This window comes from Canis lupus, chromosome 7 (assembly GCF_003254725.2).
Source record: "Canis lupus dingo isolate Sandy chromosome 7, ASM325472v2, whole genome shotgun sequence".
Taxonomy (NCBI): Eukaryota; Metazoa; Chordata; class Mammalia; order Carnivora; family Canidae; genus Canis; species Canis lupus.
In genome coordinates, this window is record NC_064249.1 from 44,512,247 (window position 1) to 44,540,165 (window position 27,919).

The following is a 27,919-nucleotide window of genomic DNA, read 5'->3' on the forward strand; positions in this document are numbered from 1 at the left end:
GTGTTTCCACCAGCTGGAGCTGGACAGAGGGGCAAGGCGTACCTCGTAGCTCTCCCTCACTGCAGAGGTGTGTCTGCTGGGGTTCAGTCCCTGGAGAGCAAGGAAGTGAAGCTGAGGGTATGGGTAGTTTCGGATTTCATGGACGACCTGTTGGGGAGAAAATGCCTCAGATAGGATTCCAGGCTGCATGAGCCCAGCATCCAACTCCTCCCCCATAACCACCAATCTGTACATTCCCCGAGATTCTTCAGGCAGAAGTGCTATCTTTCCTGCTCCTACATCCCTCGTCCTCATCCAGAACCAAGCCTGTGCCAGACTAGCCCCAGAAAAAATAGCAAAATCAATAAAGTAAATATAAATTAGTAAATACATATACTACGTCCTTATATAATTAGTAAGATGACTAAGCTGATTGGGCATTTATTTCAAGGCAGGCACAGTCTGGGCACATCACACGATTAACTAGTTGAATGATCTCATCTGATCTCGAATGTGGGTACAATTACTAGCCCCATTTCACTGGTAGGGGAAATGAGATACAAATAGATCAAGTAAGGACCTGAGTTATGCAAACAAGTGGTAAAACCATGACCTCAAACCCAGGCAGTTGAGTGACCACAGGCCACTTCCTTCCTTTCTGCTCTGTACTGTCTCAGATGGTGCCTCAGACAGTAGAGTGTGGGCCAGATCCTGTCTAGGAGGGGCAAGTGAGAGCACAAAATCTAAGCACCAATGACTCTGTAATCAAGGCAAATAATATTTTAGCATAATAGACCCAATAATTGAGATAGGTAATGTTTTAATACAGTATTTTTTTAAATCAAAATTAATGCGAAAAGTCCATAATGAACAAAATATCCAAATTTTAAATGAAGACTGGTTCTGACCCTGTACTGGCATGGCCCTGCCCCACTGATCTTGCCTTAGCCCTGGCTTTGTGTCAGAGGGGCCGGATTTCCATCATAGCTCCTCCACCTACTTACTGCATAGCACCTGTTACTTCACCTCTCTATGCCTCAGTTTGCCCATCTGTAAAACAAGGGTAATACCCTGTTTTGTGTAAGGTTGTGGGGAAATTCACGTGAAGTACTTAGGACAGTGCCTGCCATGCATTAAGTGCTCAATAAATGTTAGTTTTTTCTTAAAGAGACGGTGCTTCATAACACCAACCATAGACCCTTAGAGCTGACCAGGTCTTCAGAGATTACTCATCTAAACCTCTCATTGTACAAAAAAAGGAGACTGAGGAACGGGATGGCTAATGGCAGAGACAAGGGCTGGAAGGGGGGAAGTGCACTGTAGGGGCAGCAACACCCACAAGCTGTCTGTAGACAAGATTTTGCAATTGGTCCTTTGTTGCTTCAATGGCGTGTCTTCACCTTTGCTCCACGTAGCTTGCAATGCCAGGGAGCCAACCTGCCCCCTTCTGCAGTCCAAGCGACCTGCAGTGACAAGGACCAGCCCCCTGCAGAGAGCAGAACTGGATCAGCAGGTTGGGCCCAGGGCCACCTCTGGGGGCTCCTTTGTCCCCTGTGAGAAGGACGCCAGCCCTGTGAGAAGGACGAGGTGGGCATCTTCATCCCATTTCATGGATAAGTAAAATCAAAGCCCAGGGAGGTGCTGACCCCAAGAAATTAACTAAGTGAGGTGAAAATGAGGGATCACCCTGCTTCTTCTGAGCCTTGAGCCTCTTCCCCACAGACCACAGCCCGCCAGGCCTTCCTTTCCCTCCTTCAGTGCCCCCCTCGGTCCTGCTCATAGCACTGACTTTAGTTCGGCAGATGCTTTCAAACCAGAGCAGGAACAGGAGTGTGAGGAGACAGTGGCGGGGGGGCGGGGGGGGGGATGATAGCATGACAGCAGGACACAGGGGAACAGAGCCGCTGGCTTTAGCCCACCATTGGCACCCAACAGGCAGGCAACCAGGGCGTCCGCTTCCTGGCAGGGCCATTGCACTCACCATCTGCGTGGAGGAGGAGTTTCTGGGGAAGTGGTGCATTCGAGGAGTCGCTAGGTAATGCTGATAGTGCTGAGGGATGGGCCGTACCTGGAACTGGGCAGGACTCAAGCCGGCGTCCACACTGAGATCCCTGCGGGGACATGGCCACAGTGAGCCCCAGGGTGCTGTGGTCCAGCCATCTGGTTACAAGAGGGACCTCTGACCTCTGGCCCAGGGATGAGAATCAGAGTCACAGGGCCCCAAAGCTGCAAGGAACTCAGCTTCCCCCTTCCCCCTTCTTCCTAGTGAAGAAAGCAGAGACTCAGGGGAGGAAAGGTGCCTGCCAGGTCTGAGGGGTCCGGAACTGCCTACGCCTCATAAAACATCATAAAATTAGTGCACCAAGGCTCCCTCCCAAGACAAAGCCCATTCCTGAGAGAAACGCTGAAAGAATCCAAATAGAGCCAGTCGGGGATGCAGAGCAAAGGGGAGATATGTCAGGTGGAGGTGGAGGGGCAGAGGTCATATTTGTGCAACCATGGGAAAACCCCAGAAGAGGGACCCTGCCCCACCCCCCCAACAAGTACAGGAAAATTCATTTCATGTACAAATTAACCAGTCATTGCAACTGAAGAGGAAGCAGGGCTCCTTGGGAAATGGCTAATTTCAGGCCTGGGGCAGAAAATGTGCAAAATGATTTGAAGCCTCTTGTCCTAACTGAAAGGGAGGAAGTTATCAAGGTCATGGCAAAAGGATTCAGGAACCATCCTGAAGGAGTTCCCACTGGCCAGAGTTTGGACAAGGGGCATGTCAGGGAGCATAATTACAGCAGATGCAAACTCATAGAATAGGTTCAGATCCGTGAGAGGGAAACAACGTTAAAGGAAACCGGTCCCACAAGGGACAGGAGGGAAACTGAGTGGGGACAAACAAATTAGGGAGGAAGACAAACCAGGAGAGACTCCTAACTCTGGGAAACAAACAAAGGGCTGAGGAAGGGGAGGTGGGTGCGGGGACGGGGGTACTGGGTGACGGGCACTGAGGAGGGCACGTGATGGGATGAGCACTGGGTGTAATACTATATGTTGGCAAATTGAATTTAAATAAAATATTTTTTTAAAAAGTAATAACTTCCCCTCCCTGAAGAAAAGAAAATCAGTACCTTTGAAGGATGGTGGGGAACTAATACTTCATCCTGAAAACTAGTAAAGAAAGGGATATCCTGCCTTTCCTCTGTTAACTGTACGAGGGTTGCCAAATGATGAAGGGAAATGTCTCTTTAGGAAAACTTTCTAGCTGGGCAGCCCCGGTGGCCCAGCGGTTTGGGGCCGTCTTTGGCCTGGGGCGTGATCCTGGGGACCCGGGATCGAGTCCCACATCGGGGTCCCTGCATGGAGCCTGCTTCTCCCTCTGCCTGTGTCTCTGCCTCTGTGTGTGTCTGTGTGTGCGTGTCTCATGAATAAATAAATAAACTCTTTTAAAAAATGAAGAAAAGAAAACCTTTCTAGCTAACAAACAAGTGAGGAATGGTGGAGTTACTTGTCACCTCTCTGCATCCCCAAAAGGATAAAAGCTTCTGGCAAAGATCACCAATTGCTGCTCACATCACAGAAGGAGGGACAACTGGCTTTCTGCCAGGAGAATGCACCCCCTATGAAGTGTTTCTGCCAAGATATAGTAAGGGTTGGATGTGAATCTGCTCAACCCTTGACCTACGTGCTAGTGCACAGGGAATGGAGAAAAACTGAGGGAAGCTGTGAGGTACACCAGAGTGCAAGCAGCAAAATGCAGAGAGGGGGAAACTCCATAGAAAAAGAGGCTCAAATTTCTTCAACAAATACATCCAGACTAAGATAAAAAAGATATGGGGAGCATTTAAGGAATATCTGGTCCAGATGTGGTGTGTGTGTGTGTTTGTGCGTGTGTGTGTGAGTGTGTAAAACGATATGCATATATTCCTGTATTTCCTGAATATATTAGCCCGAATCCCTGGAATAAGTCTTCACGAGCCTGTCATTTGGGAAATGAGCTATATCCTCTTGGATCTGACTGGAAGCAAACTTAGAAATCCAGCCATCCGGCCTCTGGGATTCCCCCCAGATCCCGCTGAGGCTGGAAGAGCAGCCCTGGGCTAGCTAGTGAGGACCACCCCCCTGCCCCCCGGGCTGGGTTCCAAGCCTTGCCTGGGCTCATTCTGTTGACCCACCTCAGGGAAAGGTGTTCCATGGGGCACCCCCCTGTGACAGATGCTCTGACTCTTAGCATTTACCCAGCAGCCTCAGGGGTCCCAACAAATTCAAAGCAGCAAATAGATACTCAGGGAATTCTACGGAAAGCAAAGTCCCAAGAAACGTGTAACAGAGTCACCCTGATTACGAAAACACTAACTGGAGGACAATGCTACCTTGACCCTCGGATGAGTGGGATCACCTGTCCAGGTCAGCCCTAGGTGGGCTCCGGGATTCCCCCTTTAGCATCTCACTGGAGAATTCCTTCCAAAACCCAGGACCCCTGAGCAGGGGATGATCCTTGGACCTGAAAGACGCCTGGGCTGGGACTTGCCCTGAGGACACATCAGCCCCTGGAGAAGCAGTGTCTCCCACCTTCCGCTGTTGCTCTAGACTGAGAGAACCTGGCCACGTTTGGAAAGGGTCATAGTACCTTTACAGCCCCGAGGTCACCGGGCTAGCCCAGAATGGTGTCCTGGAGATGTCCTGTGGCCATTGTCTCAATGCACAGTGTTTGTCAGTTGTGTCTAAATATCAAGCTAAACTTTCTCTCCCGCTCACTATCAATGGCCTTGAAGTAGGTTGTGGTCTGGTTGCTACAAAGACCCTTACATTCTTCCTGGGGAGCTTCAGGACCAGCACCGTCTCACAGGTGCATCTGGAGGCTTGGCAGAGGCAGAGCTGCCTGCAGGAGAAGGCTAGCAGGAGGCCTTTGTCCTCCATCCACCCTTTCACAGGTCCCAGATGTCCTGGGGGGGTGGGGGGCTGGGGGGGGGATGGGGGGGTGGGGCTGTGCCTGGCCAGGGCTAGGACTGGGTGGTGGAGCAGGGCTCAGTAAGACCTGGGCGGCACAGCTGGAAGTATGAAGCCAGGACTGAGTCAGAGAAGGAGCGTGATGATGACAGAGACATTGGAGTTCAAGGTCAGGGTCGAGTTATCAGGGATGAGCCAAAAAAGGGGCCATATTTGGGATTGATCCCCCAAGACCTGCTGCTCCCACACACTCCACCCAGGCCAGGATGCCCAGCTAAGAGAAGCTGCCTGCGTAGGGTTCAAACCTCCTAAAGAAAGGGGGACAGGCCAGGCAGAAAAAGCCCAGGGTGGACCCAGGTGTGACCCAGGGTAGGGGTCTCCCCTCGACTCCTGCTGATGCCTCACAGGGCCCCAGTCTTTGTGTTTCTCAGGCAAACAGAGGTCAGGGGGGCAGAGTGAGAGAAGCACAGGAGCAGGACTGGAGATCTGGCGAAGGCAAGCAAGCTGGCAGGGCTCACACCTGCACTGCTCCTGACACCTGTCCAGGACGATGCTCACCATTCACCCATGTCACCTCCCCTGGCCCCACTTGCCATGCTGGCTCCCATGTGTTTATTCAAATCACCCGGTGTGTGCTGAATTGAATTAAATTGGACAGACTTGACTGCTGAGGGACAGAATTCAATCCAAACTGCAATTATATCTTCCTGATTTGAATCTGCTAATTAGAAAAAGCCTGGGCTGAAAAGTTGGCTGCTGCAGTGTAGCCTATCTTTTGAGGAAGTATTCAATTTAACAGAGCGTCCCCCAGAACCAGCAGAGGGCTGGTGGACACGGGACCACTTAGAACAACTATTTCCTGCCTCTGGAAGCACCTTTCACATGCAGTCAGCTGAACCCTCCAGCTTTTGCACCATTCCTGGATGTCTCATTTGCGTGACCGAGGGCTGAAAAATGACATAGTACACGTCTGGCTTTCTTAAAAAAAAAAAAAAAAATAGTCCATCCTTCTCCATAAAAGTGTTTTGTTTGTTTTTACATTCTTTAAAACAACAACACCATTTTTGACCTCAAAGTTACCAGAGCAGCACTAGGACTTCCCGGATACCCTTCCCCCAGGCTCCCCATGTGTTAATGGTTTACTATTTTGCTGCATTTTCAGCTCCTCCTCCCTCTCTCTCCCCGCATACGTACACACATCTACACACACACACTTCCCCGGGTTTTTTTTTTTTCCTGAAGTATTTAAAAATAAGCCTCAGGCACGATGCCCTCTACACCTAAATGCCTAGTGAACTGTACATCTTTTTCAAGTGTTGGGGTGTTTGGAGGGCACCCAAGTTTATGTCGGCCAAGTCCTGAGCTAGATCCAAAGTCCAGGGGGACGGAGGACCCAAAATCAAACAACATGGCATCACAGCGCCATAAAGACCTCTGTCTCAAGTGCAAGAGATTATAGAAGACCTCTCAGGGACCTGGCTCCTGATACCATGGCAAAGCCCTCAACCTCTTTCCCCAGCTTCTATCCCCACTCCTTACCTCCAACCCTGCTGGCTCTGCCTCCATGAGCCTATGTTTGGTCTTGCTGGCTTGCCCTGGCTCTTCTCTGTAAGATCCCTCAAGGTCCACCCCCTCCAAGAAGGCTTCCTTGACTAGCTAGCTCCTGAGACTGTCCTTTCTGCCTGCTTCCCAGAAACCACTGGTTTCCAGCCCTCATTGACCTTGGGCAATGTTTTGTATCTCTTTCCCCTCCTCCCCTGCAGGACCATGAGCACAGAGCCCCAAGCTGGGCACATGATGCTATCCAGCAGCATCCTGAGCTAATTGCTGAAACCAGGCCCAGTGGGGGCCCTTAAGCTTTGAGGGTGTCTGGGGGCACAAGCAAAGGCTGGAGCTTTAGGGCTAGGCCTTCTGCACCATTCAAAGTGAAGGAAACAGGAACTTCATGGATCAGGCAAGACCCTCCTCCCACCCCCCCTTCCTTGCTTAGGGACCCCAAGGACTCACCAGTCAGTGCCCTCAGCCAAATACCTGGGCTGAGGCGTCTGGAGTTGGTGGCCGAAGTCGAAGCTGGGGTGGAGGCGGTGTGGATGGACAGACACACGCTCCTGACTCCGCCTGCATGGGAAGGAGGTGTCAGGGCTGCCCAGGGCCAGCGCAGCTCCCATGAGCCTGAGCCTACAGCCTACAGAGCGGTGGCCTTTGTCCCTCTTCCTAAATTCCAAGGACGTTCCCAGCCAGCAGCGACTGAAAACTCAAACATTCCTACTGTCTGGGGACTGCCCCCTACATACACCATGGCTCTTCCCTCCGTGCGTCTATAGCCAGCCACTTGTCCCACCCAAACTCTCTGGCCTCCTCTGCTCCTTCTCCTACTTCCTCCCTCTGAATTTGGGGTGGGCTGGCTCCAATACACATAGATGTGCCTCCTGTAGGCTTTCCCACACCTGTGCACCCCTCAGCTCCTGCCACGCCCCTCTCTCCTCCAACCTTCTCCACACTCTTCCCAGCTTTCACCGCCCTAGGGAAAAGCACCACCTGCGGGAAGACCTCCCTACACACTCCAGGCATGGTGACCTCTCCTCCCTTCGACCTGCTGCAACCTTCACCTTTGCCCCCAGCACCCAAACCCCTGCGGTCACGGATACTTAGAGCCTTAGAGTCCTTGAGACTCCTTCATGGGGTTCATTAGGTCAAATTTATTTTCATAATAACACTAGGATGTTATCTGCTTTTTTCCTCTCATTCTCTCACAAGTGAATGGTGAAGCTTTCTAGAAACTGCATGCGATTCTGCAGTAGAATGAATGCAGGAGCAGACATGAGAACACAGCTGTCTTCTATTAAGCCAAACATTAAAGAGATTACAAATATGTTTTAAAAAAAAAGCCCCTCCTCTCACTACCTGTCTATATACCTCCTTTTCAAAAAAGATACTATTGGTGTTAACATATGAGTTTGTTATTGCATTTTTAAACAAATTAATACATATTTTTAAATCTCTTAGTTTTAATTTCCAAGATAGTAGGTGTCAATAGTTGTAACCCACATAAACAGAAGCTTGTGTAATCCTCAGTAATTTTTAAGAGGGTGAAGGGTCCTAAAACAAAAATGTTTGAGAACTACTGATGTAATCTCATTCTCTTGACAGTTGAGGCTCAGAGAGGTGATATGACTTGCCCAGGGTCCCACAGCTATTTCAGACCTATTATTGTCTAATTTTACTCTCCATTGGTTTCTTAGCTGGTCCCCCACAACCAGACCATGGGCTTTCCGACCGGAGGGCAGAAGCAGCTGTGTTCTTTGGGGTTGCTTAGGGAACTTAGGTGTTAGAACCAGATGATCATGAAGCTGCAGGGGACATGAGGGATCCCATCTCCCACACCTTGAGCACTATAAACCGCCAGGTACTCGGCCCCAATCCCCACACCTGGGTGATGTGACAAGGACACACACTGGCTCCCCAGGAAACCCGCGTCGGGTCCAGGTGGCGCTCACTGCCCGAAAGTAACACCTCTAACTGGAGCAAAAGCTGCCTCCCCCCCCCCCCCCCAGGGAACCCCCAGGTGACCCGCCCGAGGCCCGGACCGGCCCCGCCCACCTCGGGTGCGAGACGAGCCTGCGGTGCTGCGCTTCCAGGAGCTGCTGCTGCAGGAGGTATTGCTGGTGCAGGGCCTGAGGTAGGAAGGAGGGACCTGTGACGTCCTGGAACTGCAGGGTGGGCAGCGGAGTCAGCGACTGGTGCAGGGTGCCGCTGTGCTGGTGGGCCGGGGCCATGTGGGGGCTGAGGCCCGGCTGCGACTGCACGGGGTGAGCCAGGGGGAAGTCGGGCGCCAGCTGCTGCGGCTGCGGGGGGCCCAGGTGGAAGTGGCGGCAGGAGGTAGCGTGAGGATGCTGAGACCTTTGAAAGGGGGCACCTGGAGAGGCAAGGACAGAGAAGACTCCGTGAGGACCCGCCCTGCGCCCCTCCCCTGCCGAGGGGACGCCCCGCAGCTGGCAACACTGGGGGCCTTCACCAGAGCACAGCGATGTCACTGCTTTGAGATCCACGTGGCCATCCTGAACCAGCGCAGGTGGAGGCTCTGTGCGGCCTGCGGGGGGCGGGGGGTGGGGGGGGGGTATTGTTCTGCGCAGCGAGCAGAAAAATGAACTACTTGTTAAAGGCGTTGTAAGGCCCCTGAAGGCAGTTGGGGTTTCCTAAATTAGACTCCTCCCATGCAACTTCATTGGCCCTACTGCCCCTTTTAGGAGATGCCACCTGCAGAAAACAGAGTCCAGCCTAGCCAAGGACCCAGCCCATAGGGAGCTCTGATTTCCAGAGACAAAACAAGCAGACATTGTTTCCCATGTAGTTTGTGAGCAAGGAGAATCCAAAAAGTCACTTTTATTTAAATAAAAATGAAATATTTTCTCCATGGGGAATGATCCAGCTTTCACCATGGGGGTCCTTTACTAAGACAAGAGAGAGAAAGGACTTGGCACTTTAGAAACGTTTCCAGGGGCTTCCTGCCAGACATGGCAGGTTCAATACATATCTGCTCTTTCCAGACCCCACTGAAATGAGAGCAAAGGCATAACAAGATAAATAGATAAGGACGGAGAGAACAGTAGAAGTGACACGCGCAGGCAACAGATGTCAGCAGATTTTTGGAAGATGGAAAGCAGATGGAGGAATTAGCAGAACTGAGAAACCGGAAACCCAACACCTACCGAAGGGGTGGTCAACAAGAAGTGGACAGATCTTTCCACCCATGCTGGAAAGGCCAGGAATTGGAGGTGCTGGCTACTTTGGAAGGCAGGAGAGAGGGCCACCCATTATAAGTCTGTATGAGGACCAGTTCTGTCTGGGGCTTCTCCCCTTTCCCATGGAAGCACAGACTACCTACCCCACCCTGACATTTTGTAGGGAAACTGGGCCAGACAGGCTCCAATAGAGGAGGGCAGGTGTGCAGCAGCATGTTCAAACAGGGGCACCCCTTTCTGCCACTTGGTTCTGAAAGCACTGTCACCTAGCACACTGGAAACTGATCCCAGAAAGCGCTCTATAGATACTTCTGGTTGGGAGTGCTCTAGTAAAATGGTTGGGTTCCCCCATTGGCCACTCTAATGAAGCCCATAAATTTAAAAGTACACACACACACACACACACACACTTATGCACAATTTCCAGACAGCTTTAGTGACCTACTCATCACTATGAACAGATAAGCCCAAGGGTAACCAGTCTCTGAGGAAGACTCCTGGATGAAAACAGAGAGAATATATCAAATTTTAAAAAGAAGAAAAGAAAAAGAACTCAAAGGAACACAGGTAACACATGGACCAGGAAAAAAATAAACTTCAAAACACTATGATGAATATTCTCTGAGAAATAAAATATTGGATCCATGAAACAAGAAGCTTTTTTAAAAGGAGCTATGAGAAAACAAGAAAGAGAGCTGTTGGAAATTAAAAACAGAAGAATGGAAGATAAAGCTGGGGAAATTTCCCAGGAAGCAGAACAAGAAAACCAAGAGATGAGAAATAGGAGAAAACCAATATAAATACAGAAGGGTGGGTTGGAAGGTTCCATACGTGACTAGTGAGAGAGAAAAGATGGAGGAAACAATGGGGAAGAGATTATGAAAAATATTGCAAAAAATATTTCCCAAAACTGACGATCTGAGTTTCTAGATAGAAGAGACTCTCTGAGTGTGCAGCAAAATAGATGGGAGAAGAACCCCACCCTGAGGAATCTGTGAAGTGTCCAAACTGTAGGAGCAAAGATGATTCTCACACTTTCCAGAGAGAAAGCAAACAGGGGCCACACAAAGAGTCAGGAGGACAAACAGCATGAGATTTTTCAAGAGCATGAACACAGTAGAGCAACTGCCTTCAAGGTACTGAGGGGAAAGAAGATTTCTACCGAGGACCTCATGCCCAGCCGAACTATTGATTGATCTAGTCTGAGAATAGAATAAAGACATTTCAAACATGCAGGGTCTCAAAACAAACAACCTTCTCGGCACCCTTTCTCAGTCATAAACCCAGAGAGAGGAGCAAAAAATAGGGGATAAGCACTTGAAAGACATGGGCTTTCCCAAGCTGGGCAGGGACTCCAGCCACCATTTCAGAGGACAACAGGAGGATGGGTGCTCCAAGAGGGTGTCTTGGAGGCAGGGATGGAAACGATAGGATTACTGAGAGATTTTAGCCACTCAAGCATAGTATTTGAAGGAATTTTGCAATTTGATGGAGAATTTGGTAAGAATTTATACAAATGTCATAAAAAGCAAGGCAGCCAAAGAATAAAATAAAGTAAAATAAAAGGTAGTTATTACCTCCAAGGAAAGAAAAAGTTGTGCAAGGAAGTGTAATTATTATGCACTGCTTGTTTCGGCAGTGAGCAATATTTATCTATGAATAATAAAACTAACATTAACAAACTATGTTGGAATGGAAAAGGACGCTTCTCTCTTAAGAAGAATAAAATATATTATGTCAAAATGGAAAAATCAACAAATAGCATTATAAGAGATTATTTAGAAAGTTACTTAGTAATTTATGTATTTCGGGAAGTAGATACCCAAAGACAGGTGGGCATGTGTTGAGCATTGGGCTATAGGGGAGGGCAAGGGGCGGACACATTACCACCTGTAGCTTGTGTCTCGGTGCTTTTCAACTTTGTAAATGATGTGCACATCATCGATAGATTTTTTAAAAACAACTACTTATAAATCCAAATGAAAATAAGAAGAATTTCTGACTGCCCTCAAATGAGCTAGGAAAGAATCTTCTAGAAGGGTAATTTCTACCAACATTCTGGATAAGTAGGGCCTCTCCGCCCATTGAATTCTGGCTTTGTTGAATCCCAGAGCCTGGCCAGAGCAAGCAGACACTAGATTCCCCTTCTCCCTCACTCCACCACCTGTTGTCACGCCTGACCATCAGAAGAGAAGAAGGCTGGTCAACCCAAAATTCCAGACACATCACACACATTCCCACTGAGGGGCCCTTGCTCACGTGTCACCAGCTGCCTTCCTCATCTTTAAAGGTCACCTCTTAGCTCTTCTCAAAATGCCTCCCCTGCCCACCACCTCCTCTGAGCTCCTGGAGAACGCCCTATCTGCACCACTCTTTTGGCACCTGGCAGGGGATACCTTGAGCTGTGTCTTCACACTTGCCACCCCCAGCTGGCTGAGCTTCGTGTCTTACTGTTTCTGGATCCCCACGCACCTATCTGGGAGCTGGCATTCAGTGAAGACCTGCTGGCTGATTGTCAGAGGGTCTGAGGGAGGGACAGCCTCTCCAGAGACTGGTAGCCCTGAGACTGGTTGATGGCAGACTGGTTCGAAATTGAGAGGAAACGGGAATGACAGGAAGGACCAGGTGAGCTCCAGGTTTGGAAGCTGTGGCTTGGTGGGGACAGCGTGGGCCAGGCTGCCCAGCATCCTGCCATCAGGGTGCCCACTCTATGAGGGGAGTCTTCAGATTTCCATGAAGGCCCATTAGGAAGAGGGCCCACTGACCCCCCCAGCCCAAAGAGGCTGTGCTCTCCTGCCACCTGGACCCTCTAGGTGGTGCCCTGGGAAGGAAGAGAAAGTGCCCTGTCTGCTCTTCTGGCCTGTTCATTTGTCCATGAACCAAAGTGAGAAAAGGGAACCAAAGTGTCCATTTGTCCCATATTTCAGGCAGTTTCTACCTGCAAAGCCCCTTTGACTTCCATTCTGGGACTTTGGGTCCCTCTCCCTCCATCCCCAGAGGATTCTGAGTCTTAGCATCCCTTCCCAGGAGGGAATTAAAGCTGGGAGACAGCCATTCAGGGACCCGGGGCTCTCCTCCATCCTCTGTCATTTAGGGTCTGTGAAAGGAGCAGAGAATAGCTATTCTAACCAGTCTCTAAGACGGGAGCAGTGAATTCTCAGCATAGAATATCTGGGCCTGTGACAAGCCAATGATCAGTGACTTCTGAACAGCACTTACATCCCAAAATGCCCCCATCAATAGACAACCCACAATTTTTCCCATTAGAGTTACTCCCTTTGGTTAAAAAAAATTATCTCCAGATGTCCCTGATTACACTATCCACTTATCATACTTCCTCAAGGCTGAAATGCCATCGATTGCGAGCTTCAGCAAGAGTGAAATAACCTTTTGAGAGAGTGGGGAGCATGAAGGAGCTCCCACCAACAAGGCACCCCACCAAAGAAACACACCAAGTATAGGACACATATTAGTTTTGGAAATGGAAGAAAAATGTGTGCATCTTTGAATTCAGAAAACCAGTGCTCGTAGCTGAGAGTTGACTAGGAGCAAGCTCCTTCCAGCGGAGGGACCCCCGGGCCTGGGTAAGGTGGGGCAGAGCTCGGGAGGGAGCCCCCGCCCCGGTCTAGCCCTACACAGCTGCAGCAGGGGAAGCACATGGTGCGGGGCTCGCCCATGCCCACCCACCTGGCACACGTGGGACACAGCAGGTGCTCCACAAAAGCCTGGGGATTGGTGACTGACTTGTGCCTCGTGGGCTGGGAGCCCGAACAGACTGGCAGCTGGAGAGTGGGTGGATCTGGGGACAGCCCCACAGGGGAGGGAAAGGTGGGGGGAAGCCAAGGACTCTGGGGCTAAGGGCTGGGGGCACGGTGGGCACAGGTAACAGTGACAGAGGCCCCAAGTCTCTGAAAGGCTCACTGACCCTTATCTGGGAAAGGACAGAGCAGAAATCTGAACCAAGGTCTTTCCTGAAAGCAAATTGTCAACAGGAAGGAAGGCACAGAGCCCAGGGAACTAGGAGGCTTCCTGAGCAGAGGTGGCCATGAGGGGTCCTCCCAAGGAGGAGGGTGGTGCAGAAACGAGGCCAGTCTGTGAGTTCGGGCCTAGGGGCACAGTCAAGGGCCTGGAGGGGTCAGGGGGCAGCCTCAGGGCCAGGCCTAGGCCAACGAGTCAGAGTACCAGCGACAGTGACGGAGACAGCAGAGCCATGAGGCCTAACAGAAGCTCTCCAGAGCAGAAAGCCTCCTGAGTGGGAGAAATGTTCTAGCTGCTTTCTCCTCTGGATCAACATGTTCGCCCTGAAGTAAAGGAGCTGTCATCCCCAAGAGTCCAGGGCCCAAAGACACCACCTGCACACCCTCAGACAAAGAGGGAAGGGGAACAGGACAAAGGCAATGGTGGGAAGGTGACACCTCCTCGCCCTGCGCTGCTGCGCATGCAGGGGCCCCTGGTGATAGCAGCTGCTAGCGGGTGGCTCGGGCACAAGGGCTGCCCACAGGCCCTGGGGCAGAGTCTCCCAGCTGACCAGGGAAGCTCCCCTGCTCCTCCCAGAGAGATGGGACCCTGGGAGCGTAAGACGGGACCCAAACCCTCCAGGTCTCCGGGGACGCCGGCCTGGCGCGTCCCAGCCTCTCCCGGCCAGTTCTCAGGGTATCAGGTTCCCACTGTCCCACAGCTCACTGACCCAGCATCACCCTCCCTCAGAGTTGGAGGCAGAATAGGCGGTGGGGTGGAGAGGGGTGCTGAGCGGGGCCCACAGAGTCAGAAGGGAGGGGATGCCCCGAGACTCCCTCCTCAGGGTCCCAGGGCTGGGTGGGGGAGAAAGAGGATGGGAAACAGCTGGAAATCTGGTCCCCACTGAGCCCTTTCCCAGAAGCCTGGGCTGGGGTCAGAGTTGACTCCTTTCCAAAAAGCCTGCTCTTGAGCAGCAAAGCAAACCAGTCTTCTCTGGCTTCAAAGCCAAAGTCCTAGAGGTCAGGGTGCCTCCACTTGCCGTCAGACCCAGACAGGACATCAGACATCTCTGGGCCTTAGTTTCCTAGACTTGTGACCCACAATGACGACACGTGATCCTATACACCTGCTAGAAGGTCTCAGCTGCCTGAGGCCATGAGCTTCTTCCCACCAAGCCTCTCAGTTTGCTCCCTGGGAAGCCAAGTGGAAAGCACCAGAAGATGTTTGTGGACTGACTGCTGTGCTGGCCCCCAAGGGCCCCCAACTGGAAACCCAGCCCCACATCTCCTGCTGCAGCCTCTGTTGGGATCCGTGTGATGCCCAGCATCTGAAGCAGGCTCAGTGCAGTGAGAAGCAGGGCAGCCCGGGGCTGACCTTCAAAACCCACCTTCCAAAGGGCTACCACGTTATCCTAAAGCCCAATTCTGAGCATTCCCTGCCCAGATTCCTCCTCCTGGCCTCTCTCTCTCTCTCTCTCTCTCTCTCTCTCTCTCTCTCTCTCCTTGCCCCGTGTGACCTTCCCTCTTACCCCTCCCAGACCCTCAGGGGCCTTGCCTGCCTCAGCCCTTTATGGCCATTCTGCTCCTCAATCTACTCAGACTGCCATGCCACTATAGCCTGGACTACCCCGGGGCAGATGCCTGTCCCTCAGAGCGTTCCAGGGCCTTCCCAGCCACAGGAGATACCCTCCCCATTTCACTGTGGTGTTCCCCTCTTCTACTTGACATTTCATTGTTGGGCAAATTTTACCTCCCAAAAAAGATGTGAAGTGAGTGCTTTTGGGGCAAATACAACGCAGTAGATGCCCTTTGTTCTTAGAAGGGGCTTAGGAATCTTCCAAGGTTTGGGAGGGGAGAGGGAAATAGATAATGAGAGAACAAAAGGGAAGAGGAAAAAGGAAGATGGGGGAAGACAGGGAAGAAAGGGGGAAGGAAGGAAGGAAGAAAAGGAAGGAAGGAAGGAAGGAAGGAAGGAAGGAAGGAAGGAAGGAAGGAAGGAAGGAAGGAGAAGAGAGACCCTCCTTATCTCAGAAAAGGTAAAGATTACATTTTTAGCTAGTAAGAAAATAGGAATATTCAATGAATTGTGGAATCATCGAATATTCAAGCTAAGTGATCCTCAGAGAGTGGCTAGCCCTGTGGAACAGACGAGAGCCCCAAAGGGGGAAATGCGGAGTGTCCTATCCAAGGGCTTCGGGGCAGTGATATCTGAGCTGGGCTGGGGGCCTCGGGAGCATGCTCTCTCCCTGCTCGAGCACTGTGATCCCCCTCTCAGCACCCAAGTCTCCACATGCCTATGCATGTCCCCACAAGGTACTTGCAGAGGGGAACACACCTGTCCAGGGCAGGCGCTGATTGGGAATGATCTACTGCAGCCAGGTCGTCCCACCTCCCCTGCCTCACCCCCCTCTGTCTCCCCAGATGCTCCCAGGAGAAAGCATATTCCTCCCTAAGGAGGTAACCATGACACAAGGGACCGGCTGCCGGTGCCCCTGGAGGCAAGACAGGCTGAGGAATAGCCATGCTGATTGAGATTCTTAAGCATGGTCCAGTCCACTTGGGCCTCCCCACTGGTCCAAGAAAATGCCAAGGGCTTGTCCCATGTTCCCAGCCCCTTGGGTGCTTCCATAGCAGGGCAAAGTGTGGAGGCCTGCGTCCGGGTGCGAGGAGGAGATGTGAGCCCCCCAGGGGCCTCCTCTCCCCCAGTCAGACTCCCTGTTCTACTCCATGTGACCCCCAGGGGCCTCCTCTCTCCTCTGCTGATACAGCTCAGTATTCTTGCATCTGCTGAGCCTCCCAATGGTCCACACTGATTTCTACAGCCAGGGCCACATCCAAGATCCGTATGACCAGAAACGCATCCTTTGTGATCCGGTCAGACGCAGGACACAACACTTGGGGAGACAATACAGGAAAGATGGGGATAGGGGGAATAAGTTGTGGGGAGTCTTGAACCGTGGACCAGGAGTCCGGGGTAGACTTCAGGAGCTGAGTACTTGATGGCAGACCAGACAAATCAGAGATGAAAAAGAGGGAAAGTGGGCCATCCGACCAGAACCCAGCTCCCTTACCTCACCCAGGTAAATTGGTTTAACCTCTTCTGCTCTGGTCTGATCAACCCCAGGAGGCCTAGTCCCCAGCTCAGCTCTTTGGGCTGCTAGAGATCTCCTTTCTTCCCTCTCCAGGGTTTGGTTCCCAGACCAACAGAGCCTGGGAAGGAAGTGATATGCCCAAAGGGGTCCTCCCCAGCCCAGAGCAGCTCTGTGAATGCTTCCCCTGGGCCAGTCTTTGATCCCTAATGAAAAGCTCAGCTTCTTCCAAGGAACTGAATTCCAGGCTCTCAAACCACTGCTGGGAGGGGAATTTCCATCCTAAGGAAGCCTACTTGCCCTGGAAGGGAGACAATTAAATCACATACTTCCAACAAGCTGCAAAAGACCAGTGTTTAGTTCCTGTTGCTACCCGCCCCCCCCCCCCCGCGGGGGGGTGGCCAGGAGTAGGGGCAGGGAGCCTTGGAACAGAGTGCCCAGCAGACAAAAACCACCTATGGAGAATAGGGCTGTCTTCCAGATATCATCCATCCCAGGATATGCCTTTTCTCCATCCAATGCTGAAGAAGGCTATAAAAACATTCCCAGCACACTCATAAGAGGGCATTTTGCGGAGGGCATTTATGGTCAGGGGACCTCACTACATGAGGGCGGGGCCTGGGTCTATGTCATTTACCTATATTCGTAGTGCCTGGCACAGATCCTAATGTATAGTAAGACCTTGCTGAATGAATGAATGAATGAATGAATGAATGAATATGAACATTTGAACACGTAGGAAGTAGCACCTTGCTAAGAGCTTTGGTAGTGCCCCCAGCACATTAGCCTGGGTGCCTTGCCCGAAGGACACCCATGGACAGCATCGCGGACAGAAAGGCAGGTGCAAGTCCAGCTTGGTTGCGGGTGGCCCAGCCTGCGAGGTGGTCGCTGTGAACCACAACCCACTCACGCAGAAGAAGAAGTTTCAGACCCAGCATGACACCCCTCCTCCTGCGCTCCTGGCCTCGGGAAGTAGGGGTCCATCCTGCCGATGGCACTGGTTCACTTTTGTAAACCTCGTGCAGGGACGCCTAGGTCACGAGTCACGTGCTCTTCTCGCATTCCTCATACTCCAGTAAATTTTCTTCAAAACAACAACCAAACCCCTACGACTTTCACGAAGCGCTAGGGCGCTACCTGGACCTGGACGTGGTGGCGCTAGCACTGCCCAGGCCCGGCAGGCAGGCCAGGTGCAGCTAGCTGCCGTGAGGGACGCTTCCTACCGGGGTTCACAGAACACACGCTGCACGCACACAGGGGTGACCAGCAGCCCTGCGAGCGCCCAGGACAGGCTGTGGGGAGCACCACTCCTCTGTGCCCCGGCTCCCAGCAGGACATTTCTTTCTGCTCTGATAAGTGCTCCCGCATGCTCCTCCTCAGAAGAGTGTAGATAGAGTTTAGACCAGGGCCTTCCTCAGAAGCAGGTGTGTTTTGGCAGGATCACAGTTCTGACTGTGGGGTTTCGGAGGGAGGCCAGGGGGGCCAGGCACTGGGGGAGTCGTTGGCCTCCCCAGGCTCCTGAAATCAAGTCGCATCAGTGGGTGGGCATCTGCTTGCTTTCAGAGGGAGCCAGACGCACTTACTGCTCGTGGGCGCCTCCTCGGCCAGCACCCTGGGGTGTGGTGTGTGAGCGAGACAGAGACAAAGGAGGGAGGGACAGAAGCCTTTGGTTGAACTACCGGGGAGGGGAGAAGGGAGCACAGGAGATGGGGGGAAGGCTGGGAGGACAGATGGGATATACTGTGAGGGAGGAGGGAGAGGGAGGAGGGAGAAGATGCCTAGGGAAAAGCAGAGCTATAGGGATCTCACAACTAGTGGACCCCAGATGCCTCCCCAGTAGCAAAGGCCCATCTCAGGTCCCCTCCAGTGACCCTATTGGCCTCTCGGCTGCCACAGGCTTGGTCTGTGAGAGCCCCTGCCTCCCTCCACCCACTGGCCTTCCCCAGGCATTCAGCTCATCACGTGGTCTCCTGTGTACTTATTTCAGGCCACCGTCCCTTCGATTAGGTCACCCCAGCTGGCCCAAGAGCCAGCCCCACAGGCCCAGACTACGCCGGCTCCCATGGAGGAGGGTCCCATACAAGCCCTCAGGAGGCCAACAGAGGCACCTGGCTTCATAGCTCTGGGCTGCAGCCTTGCCTTATGCAGAATGAGCCAGTAGTGGCTCCGCTCACCTGGCAGGGTGGACACCAGACCACCCCACCAGGGAAGGTGCCTCACAGGGAATGAGCCCTGCACCCACTCCTCCCAAGCCCCCTTCTCTCCCCATCAAGCCAACAGGCATGGTCCACAGTTGGTCCATGGCATGGTCCCTGGCATGCTCCAGACAGGGCACCCAGCACCAGGCCACCCCAGGGCTCCTTGCCGACAAAGGCACTGCGGCTGGCCTCCTACTCCTGGGGTTGAACCCAGGGACAATGAAGAGATTCACGGCCCAGTAATAGCGTTCCACTGGAGCCAAAAGCTCCCGGGAGGGAGGTGATGCCTTGGATTAAACATTGCTCCCTGACACTCTTGCTTTTAGGATGCAATTGTCCCCAAGAGGGTAACACGTGAAGTCCCTGATGTTCAGCGTGAGTGACCATGCGGAGTATTCAGTGTGTCCAGAGAGGATGGAGAAGCACGGAGGTGCTGAATGAAGTGGCAGGGCTAGGAGGGGAAGTCTGTCTTTACCTCCTTCGCAGCTCTGCCTAGCAGGCTTGAGAATGAAGACAGGCAGACGGTAAGTAGCCCTTTGCTGGGTCTCAGACTATCCAGCCACCTACGTGCATTTGGTTCCAAACTTGACTGATTCACCCGATATTTGCTGTGTGCCTCTCATGGGCCAGGCGCTGTTCTAAGTGCTAGGGATGCAGCTCTGAATAAAACAATTGAAAAGCCTCGCCATCGTGGGATTGGGGTCTCATTCTGTATTATCTGGTATTGGCACCGCATAGGACAATTCAGGGTGTGAAACATGGCTGGTCTACGGTGATACAGACCGCTGGTGTCAAATATGCACCAGACTTTGAAGACCTAGTACAAATGAAATCATGTAAAAACAAAAATGAAAAACTAACAACTTTCAAACGAATTATATGTTGAAATGATACATTTTGGATATATTGAATTAAATCATGGATTATTATTAACACAAATGTCACCGGTTTCTTTTTACTTTTTTACTGTGGCTGCTAGAAAAAAAATCCAATTATATATATGTCTTACATTGTATTTCTGTTGCACAGTGTTGGTCTAGACACTAAGTAGATATATAAAAAAGTGTGTCATTTAGTGATGATGTTGATAAGATCCATGGAGAAAACTGAAGCAAGGAAGGAGGATGAACAGAAGGGGAATGTTTCAATTTTAGAGCTGAAGGGCTGAGCTTTGAGCAAACGATATCTGGGAGAAGAGCTTTCCTACAAATGGGTCTGCAGTGCAAAGGCCCTGTGGTGAGAGAAGCCTGGCACTCGGAAAACCATCTAGAGGCCAGTGTGGGTGGAACAGAGTGAGGTAGGGGAGAGTGCTAGGAGTTAAGGAGAGATGGATATTGGGAGATCAGAGAACAGATGGCGTGGACTCTTGTTGGCCACTATTGGATGGTGGCTTTTACTCCAAGTGAAATTAGGAGCCAAAGGGGGTGTCTGAGCAGGGAAGTGCTAAGATATGGCTCGCTCTGGCTGCTGTGTCAAGAACAAGCCATAGGAATAAAAGAGAAGCAGCAGGGCCCAGAAAGAGATGATGGGTGGGAATGTGGCAGAGGGAGGCAGGGGTGGTCGGATTCTAAATATATGTCAGGTGTAGAAGCAACCAGATTCGCTGATGGACTAGACATGGACTAGGAGGCAGAGGGCAAGGACTCCAGAGCTTCAGTCCTGTGCGACCAAGATTGTGTGACTGACCATTCAAAACAGTGGCCCCCAACTCCCCCTGGGGGTGTAGGCAGGATTTGTCCCTCATCCCATGGAGAGGCAGAGGTTTTTTCCCTCTACCCCTTAAAGCTGGGTTCGGCCACGTGTCTAACTTTGGCCAATAGAATGTAGTGAAAGTGACATCACACCTGTCCTGAGGCCGGGCTTTAATAAAGAGACGTTGCCCATCTCCATGCTCTTGGATCCTGGCTTCTCCCACATAAACAAGCCCAGGCTAACCCACGGGAGGATGAGGGCCACGTGGAGCCGGGAAAGCTCTCCTGGCTGGGGCCATCCTAGGCCAGCCCATCCCAGCCCACCACAGGTGGATGGCCCAGCCCAGGGAAGACCAGAGGTCCCCACTGAGCTCCACCCAGGTTATGATCCCACTGAACCGGGAGCTGAAGAAACAGTTGTTTGGAAGCCAAGCTTTAGAAGGGTGGTTTTACAGAAACCAGCGAGCTGGTACAGATGATGCTGCCATTCGTCGATGCGGGGACTCAGGGTTGAGTTAGTCTGGATGCCTAGAGAGCAAAAGCCTCACGTCTCCCTGAAACACCCGGCGCACCTGGGAGAGGGCCGGCTGGATGAACCCTCACCGGGTGACGGGCGATGGATGCGTAGATGCGTGAGTGACTTCTCACTTGGCCCCCTAAGCACCAGCCAGGTCCCCGCATCGCCCTTCCCCTGACAAAGCCAAGACAGCTTTCAGTGCCTCCTCTCTGCCCCCAGAGTCCGCCGTCGAACCTGACTTCGGGGTGCCTTCACCAGCGACAGCAATGGAGACCCGAAACCCGCAGAGCCACAGGCTTCCTCCAGAATGTGAAGCACTGATTTTTAGCCTGTTTTTTGACCTCCCACTCCCAGCCTTTCCCCAGATGTGCTGGCAAAGAGACAAATCAATTGTGTTGTGTTTTTCCTGCTCTCCACCCCCAAGACATGTTAATTAGCAGGGAAAACGCCAACAGCAAAGTCAAAAAGGCTGAGGGCAGTCCCCCAGCCCTGAGTAGCCAGCTGGCGCGGCACAGCACGTCCTGACTCTGCCATCCGAGGTCGCTGTCCGCTCCCAGGGCTTCGGGCACCGTGTTCGGCCTCCCTGCTTATCTTTCCTCCACCCCAGGTGCTCTACTTCCCTCAGGAGCTCCACTTCGGTGCCTCCATGAGGCCGACAGTATTGTCAGTGCATCGTGTCACCTCTTAGAAAAGCACTTCCCTAATTGACCCTCACAACCACCCAGCACAAGGAATTGTGGGGATTGGCCCCATCTTAGAGATGAAGAAATTGAGGCTTGGAGGGTTAGAGAGACTTACCAACATCACTTGGCCCAGGGCTGGGGATTTAGAGCCTAGTGTCCTCCTGCCGAGCCTCTCTTTCTTTCATTGTCTGCACCATCAAAATAAGGCCAAGAACATCGATGAGGATGCCCCCATAAGCTAATCATAGGTAAGGTCACTGCCTTCGGTTTCCCACAGCATTAACTGATGTCACTTACACTCCTCCTGGCCCAGGGAAGGGGACACTTTGCAGAGATGCAGGGCTCTCCCAGGCCCTGAAACTGCCCCTGCTCCCATCTCCTGGGCTCCAGGTGTCACCTGAAGTGAGGGGTGTCTATGAGCCAAGAATAAAGACCCATCTTGCCAAGGCTCTTTAGAGGTGCTTATATCAAGGCCTGATCCCACACATACTCTCCTGCAGTCCTGATGCAGATTCCCAATTTGCAATGCTCCCCATCTGCAATGCTGTGTGTGCTCCCCATCAGCAGTGCTGTGCATATCCCCCATCTGCAGCACTGTGCAATGTTCCTCATCTGCAAATGCTGTGCAATGTTCCTCATCTGCAATGTTGTGCAATGCTCCCCATCAGCAGTGTTGTGCATGCTCCCCATCTGCAATGCTATGCAATGCTCCCCCTGCAATGCTGTGCATGCTCCCCATCAGCTGTGCTGTGCAATGTTCCTCATCTGCAACACTGTGCAATGTCCCCATCAGCAGTGCTGTGCATGCTCTCCATCTGTAGTGCTGTGACAGCACAGAGTGAAAATGTTCACTGGGTACAAAGTGACCCCCAACAAACCTAATATGGCCTCATGACCCTTCCCAGCTCCCCTGTACCCCTCCCTCTCTGCCAAGTCAAGGGAAGCCATGAGGAGCAAATGGTTCCACATGCTGCACTCACCCTTCTGGAGTCTGAGGGGTGTGTGTGTGGGAGGGGTAAGTGTGTGTGTATGTTCCAGCCTGCTCCCTGGCCTGCCGGAATTAGGCTTGCCTCTTGGCCAAGGGCTACACGCAGCCCTGCTTCACCAGGTCCATCATTTTTTATTAAATAGCTGCTCTATACCCAACACAAAAAGGGGGAATGGAGCATTTTCCCTCAAGAAAGCAGTGGGGTACCTCTGTCCTGGCACCCAGGTGAAGGTGCATTCAAGTCCAGTCTTACTCATAGTGTGGCCTTAGGCAAGTAGCCCAGTCTCTCTGAATTTCAGCTTCCCAACTTGCAAAAGGGGCCTCAGGATACTGCCATCTTGACATCAAGGGTGGTCATGGGTTCAGATAAGACATGCTGGGGTAAGGGGTTCTGGAAAGTGTACAAAGACCCCCACTGGGAGGCCTGGCCTGAAGGGTGTCATAGCAAACGGTCACAGAAGAGCCTGAGGGTCTAGCAGTAACGTCAGGTAAGGTCTGCAATTAGAGTGTCTGCATGGCAGGTGATTTCTGGAAGGCAACATGAGGTCTGATGGCAGTGGTTCCCAAGCGGGGGTCAGGGGGGTGGGGGGGGGCGTGGTTTTCTCTGCGTACATCCTTTCTTCCTGTGTGGTTTTCAAAATATGGGAAGCATCTCTTAAAAATAATAATAATACTAGTGTTAAGAACAGCAAAATGGGCAAGTTGGTGGATGTTCTGTGTTGTCCTCGCCCCTGTTTCTGTCCTCTCACTTCCTCACCCCAGTCCCCAGGGCAGCCCATGGGGTCTGCAGCTCCTACTCCTCCCCCTAGGATCGGCCTTCCCCATCTCCCCAGTTTAAAGATAAGCCAACAGAGGTACACAGGCTCATCACATTTCCCCAGGTGGCACGGCTAACACAAACAGTACTGGGGTTCAGGTCCTCAGGACTCTGGGGGGCTCCACAGCCACAGATGGTCCTCTGACCCCACTCAGAACCCACAACTCAGAACTGCTTGCAGAGCCAATGGAAGCCCATCCAGTGGTGTGAGTTCAGGCACCAGGGGACAGGTTGTGGGGTGCAGAGGGTCTTCCCAGGGCACCTTCGGTGTCACCACACAGCCCCCTTCGAGATGAGGCTGGGCTTGAGTGACACTGCTTCAGAAAAGGTGCTGCTTTGGGTGTCACCTTGGCAAGGGTCGAGGCAGTCCACCTTATCCTAATGTCACTCTCTGAGAAGAGGTCCTGCTGGGGTTCCCAGCTTGCAATGTTTGAACCAAGCAATTCTGAAAACCCAATTCAAGACCTGCCACCCCAAGCAAGGAAGTTTTACAGGACTTTTACATAGGCCCCCCCCCCTGCCCACCGCCTGTCCCCAGCTAAGGCAGAAAGATGCTTGGAACACCTCCAGCCTCTCAGAGAGCTGCACTGTTTGAAGCCGAAGCCTCACTAATTGCTGAACAACCAAGGCCTCGAGTACTCTGGCTGGGGGTTTGAGGATCCTTGTCAGGGAGACAGGGAGGATTTGCCAGCGACCTTGGCAGGGGGCTCCCCTGTGGGTCTCTGCGTCCTCATCTGTGACAGGGCACAGCGGTACATGACCCTCAGGTGTGACATCTAGAGGCATCCCCTCCATGGTGGCTGCTAGCAGCAATTCCATCGCCATCACAGCTCCTCCCTGAGGTGACCTTGTCCTTCCCCAAGAGTCAGGGGCTGTCAGAACCACCAACAATTCCTTTCCTGTCTTCCCTGCATCCCCTGGCAGGGGAGCACTTCACTGCCATCCACCCTGGAGCTGCTGGGGGTTGGGAGGGGGCGAGGGGGGGTGTGTTGCTAGGGAGCTGAAGTGCAGCAAGTGGGAAGAACCAGACAAAGGAGGGGGCCTCTGCAGCGCCAGGACTGAGAGGCTGGCCTCCCTGGAGCCGTCTCCACCACCCTGGGCTGCACGCAGCATGGGGCTCAGCTCCCAGAGAGATGTGTGACAGGAGGGCACCTGCTCTCTGCTCTTGCTCCCACTGTCTTCAGAGCCCGACAGGCAGCTGTGAGTTGCTACCAAGAGTCAAAGACAGTGGCAGACAGCAGACGGGCAGGGACATGTTTGCCCGCTGGCCTGGTGGTGAGCCTCTGGGGCTGCCAGGCAACCAAGACACCAGGGCCGTTGGCCTGCCTCCGGCAGCTGGGCAGTCAGCCCAAACCAGGATATGTCCCTTCCACCCCATGGCCCCTGGAGTCCACCCTTCCCTAAACCAGGACACGTGGTCGTAGCAGAATCCGATAAGAGATGAGATTTTGCAGGACGAGGGTGGGGAGACTTAAACTTTGGTTAAACTTGTGGGGGTGCGGGGGGTGCGGGTTGAGAGGTGAGGAGTTGTGCTTTGATTCCCAAGCTTCCGAGCTGAGCCACTCTCTCCCGCTGAGCTTGAGATCTGCACTTGGGGAAGAGAGGGCATTTAAAAATAGCTCGGCTGACTTGAATACCTCTGCTCCCTGCCTGCTGCAAGTCAGATCCAATTACTCTGCTGACAAGAGGCTTTTAGCCCAGGGAGCTTGGCATCTTTGATGCCACTCCAGGGGGCTGGACGCCATGGTCCCCCGGGCCCTCCTCCTCCCAGTGGGCAACCAAGAGTCTGGGACCAAGGGGATGTGAAGATCACAGACACACATGGCTCAGCCCCTGGCCATACCTCAGGCACGTCCGGCTACTCGGCTGAATCTGGTTTCCCCGAACAACACCCCCCTCTAGTTAAGGCATATATCACATGCAATATTATTATTCGTTTCAGGGGTACCACATATACAACAGGAAGTGCTCCCCATGTTAAGGGTAGTTGCCCTCTGTCACCATACGAAGTTAGTCAGATGTCATTACCTGTATTCCCTAAGCTGCACTTTTCATCCCTGTGACTTTCTTCCTCTATAACTGGAGGTTTGCTTCTCTGAATCCCCTTCACCTATTGCGCCCACCCGTCCCCTAACCCCCCATCCCCTCTGTTACCACCAGTTGTTCTCTTGTATTTCTAAGTCTGTTTCTTTTTGTTTGGTTTTGTTTGTTGACTTGTTTTGCTTTTCGGGTTCCACCTGTGAGTGAAATAACATGGTATTATTTGTCTTTCTCTGTCTGACTTAGTTCACGTGGCATAATGCCCTCTGGGTCCATCCACGTTGGCACGAACAGGCAAGGATTTCGTTCTTGAGCACACCTCTTCACGGTCACATTGGGTGAACAGCCCAAATACCTAACCCGTGCCTGAGATTCCACCAGTACAGCCTCAACCCTTTGGAATGTGAAGACTTTTTCAAGAGGCCCCCACTAAGATCCAAGTGAGCCTCCCTGCGATGGATGGTATGCCACAGTTGAGGACACATATAGGACGTCAACCCCATGAAGCAGGACGTCCACTGTCTGGCTCGCTGCCAGCACGCAGTAGGCACTTTGACAAACGTGTGTTGAAATGACTGCATCCGTGGTAAACGGGTATTGGCAAGAGAATGCAAATGGCTCCATGCAACCCCCTGTCAACTGCAAGAATGAGAAATGATCTCCCGATCCAGAAGCACGTGGCCTATTAATGATAGGCACGTGGCATTATGTCACCACCAAAGGCCAAGTGCAGAGGCCCCTAGGAAATAAAGGTCTCTTTTCCTTTCTCCAGCCAAGGCCCCTGCAGTGCTCAGCTTTTGGCAAACTGGCCCAACCCCCAGCACCTTGCCAGTGACCCTGTTGGCAGCCAGTGCTGGACCTGAAGCTCTTGCCTGCGAGCTTCGCTTTACCTCTCCGTGGAGCTGTCCTCTCCTGTCTACTCTGCTTCTCTCCCTTAAAATCACTGGGTGCTCAGGGAATGCAAACTAAGAGAGCTGTCACTGGGAACGAGGAGAGATCTGCAGGATGCAATTTGCCCGTCTTGTTTATGACACTTGTCACTTCCCATCCTATCCTTTGCCACAAAAGGCTTTGTCTAAGCAACTCTTTACCTGGGTGGAGGCAGGGTCTTGGTCATCTGCCACCCATGCTCAGCCAGCATCTGGCACACACTGGTGCCCAGGAGATGTTTGATAAAAGAATAAGTGTGTGTGTGTGTGTGTGTGTGTGTGTGTGTGTGTGACAGAGAGAGAGAGAGAGAGAGTCCTGTCAACATTACATAGGCACATGTGCAGAATCCAGGGACTACTTGCTGACCACTTTCCTCAGCCTAGACAATTGAGGAAATGATGCATAAAAGTGCGCCTGCCATGTGCTGTGCCAATGACAAGAGTGGGAGGGACAAGAGGCACTTCCCCTTGCTCAGTTGTATTTACACTTCCTTTGTGACAGATTTCCATTTGTTTGTCAGAGAGGCCCTCCTCCTCAGCCAAGCCCTGGAATGGTTGTTGGTGATAGCTCTGAGTGTTTCTGGGCATTGCTCCAGGTCACAACCAAGATCTCATCCCTACCAGCACCTTCCTGAGGTGAAATTACCATGAAGTATCAGGAGCCTTAGGACCTAAGAATGGTGATCCCTCACCAAAGGCCTGGGCAGTGAGCTCACTCTTCAGTCTCGCAGCCCCAGCGTTCTGACCTTCCCCAGGACACACACAGCCTCCAATCTCCTTCTTCTCCTCCTCCCCACTGCCTGTGGGAAGCAAAGTGTGTGTTCACAGAAGTTGGAATGATGACTGTTGCTGGCACATCATTGGTGAGACACTGAACACCTGGGACTCTCTCATTCATTCTCTCTCTTTCTCTCTCTTCTCCTCCCTTTCTGAAATTTGGGTGGAAAGCAGAAAACAAGTGCAAGGAAAGGAGCTTGACAAGAAGCCAACCCCAGCTAAGCATTGGCTGCCTTAAGAAGTGGGACCAGCAGAGCAGCAGAGCAGGACTCTGACATCATGAAGCCTCAGAGGTGGTAGGTATCTTGGGGAGATCATCAAGAAACTGCACCTACCACCCCAACCACGTGAGCGAGATAGCACGGCCCACAAGTTGGCAGTAAGATTATAACTGGTGCAGCCACTGTGGAGAGGGGTCTGGGGATGGCCATGAAAATCACAAAGCCACAACTCCTGTCCATGGAAACCCCACCTGGCATCCCACAGCTAAGTGCGCACAAGTCCATGGAGATGTTCACAAGACTAGGAACAACCGAGTGTCCATATATAGTGGCATGTGTATTCAGGGAATA

The 27,919-nt window shown here is 52.3% G+C and overlaps 1 protein-coding gene across 3 annotated transcripts in view; it reads right to left on the minus strand.

Annotated features, from left to right (window-relative positions):
- RNF165 (ring finger protein 165) overlaps nt 1–27,919 on the minus strand; it is a 105,177-nt gene that overhangs the window by 11,790 nt on the left and 65,468 nt on the right. For 2 of the 3 annotated variants that reach the window (XM_025428988.3, XM_049112671.1), the window contains exons 2-5: nt 8,521–8,836; nt 6,928–7,038; nt 1,961–2,090; nt 43–147 (exon numbers count right to left, since the gene is read on the minus strand). In XM_025428988.3, the coding sequence (XP_025284773.1) occupies nt 43–147; nt 1,961–2,090; nt 6,928–7,038; nt 8,521–8,836 (662 nt within the window). Of the gene's footprint in view, nt 1–42; nt 148–1,960; nt 2,091–6,459; nt 6,596–6,927; nt 7,039–8,520; nt 8,837–27,919 lie in introns of those variants that run through there. The other variant, XM_025428991.3, reaches the window with a different exon arrangement.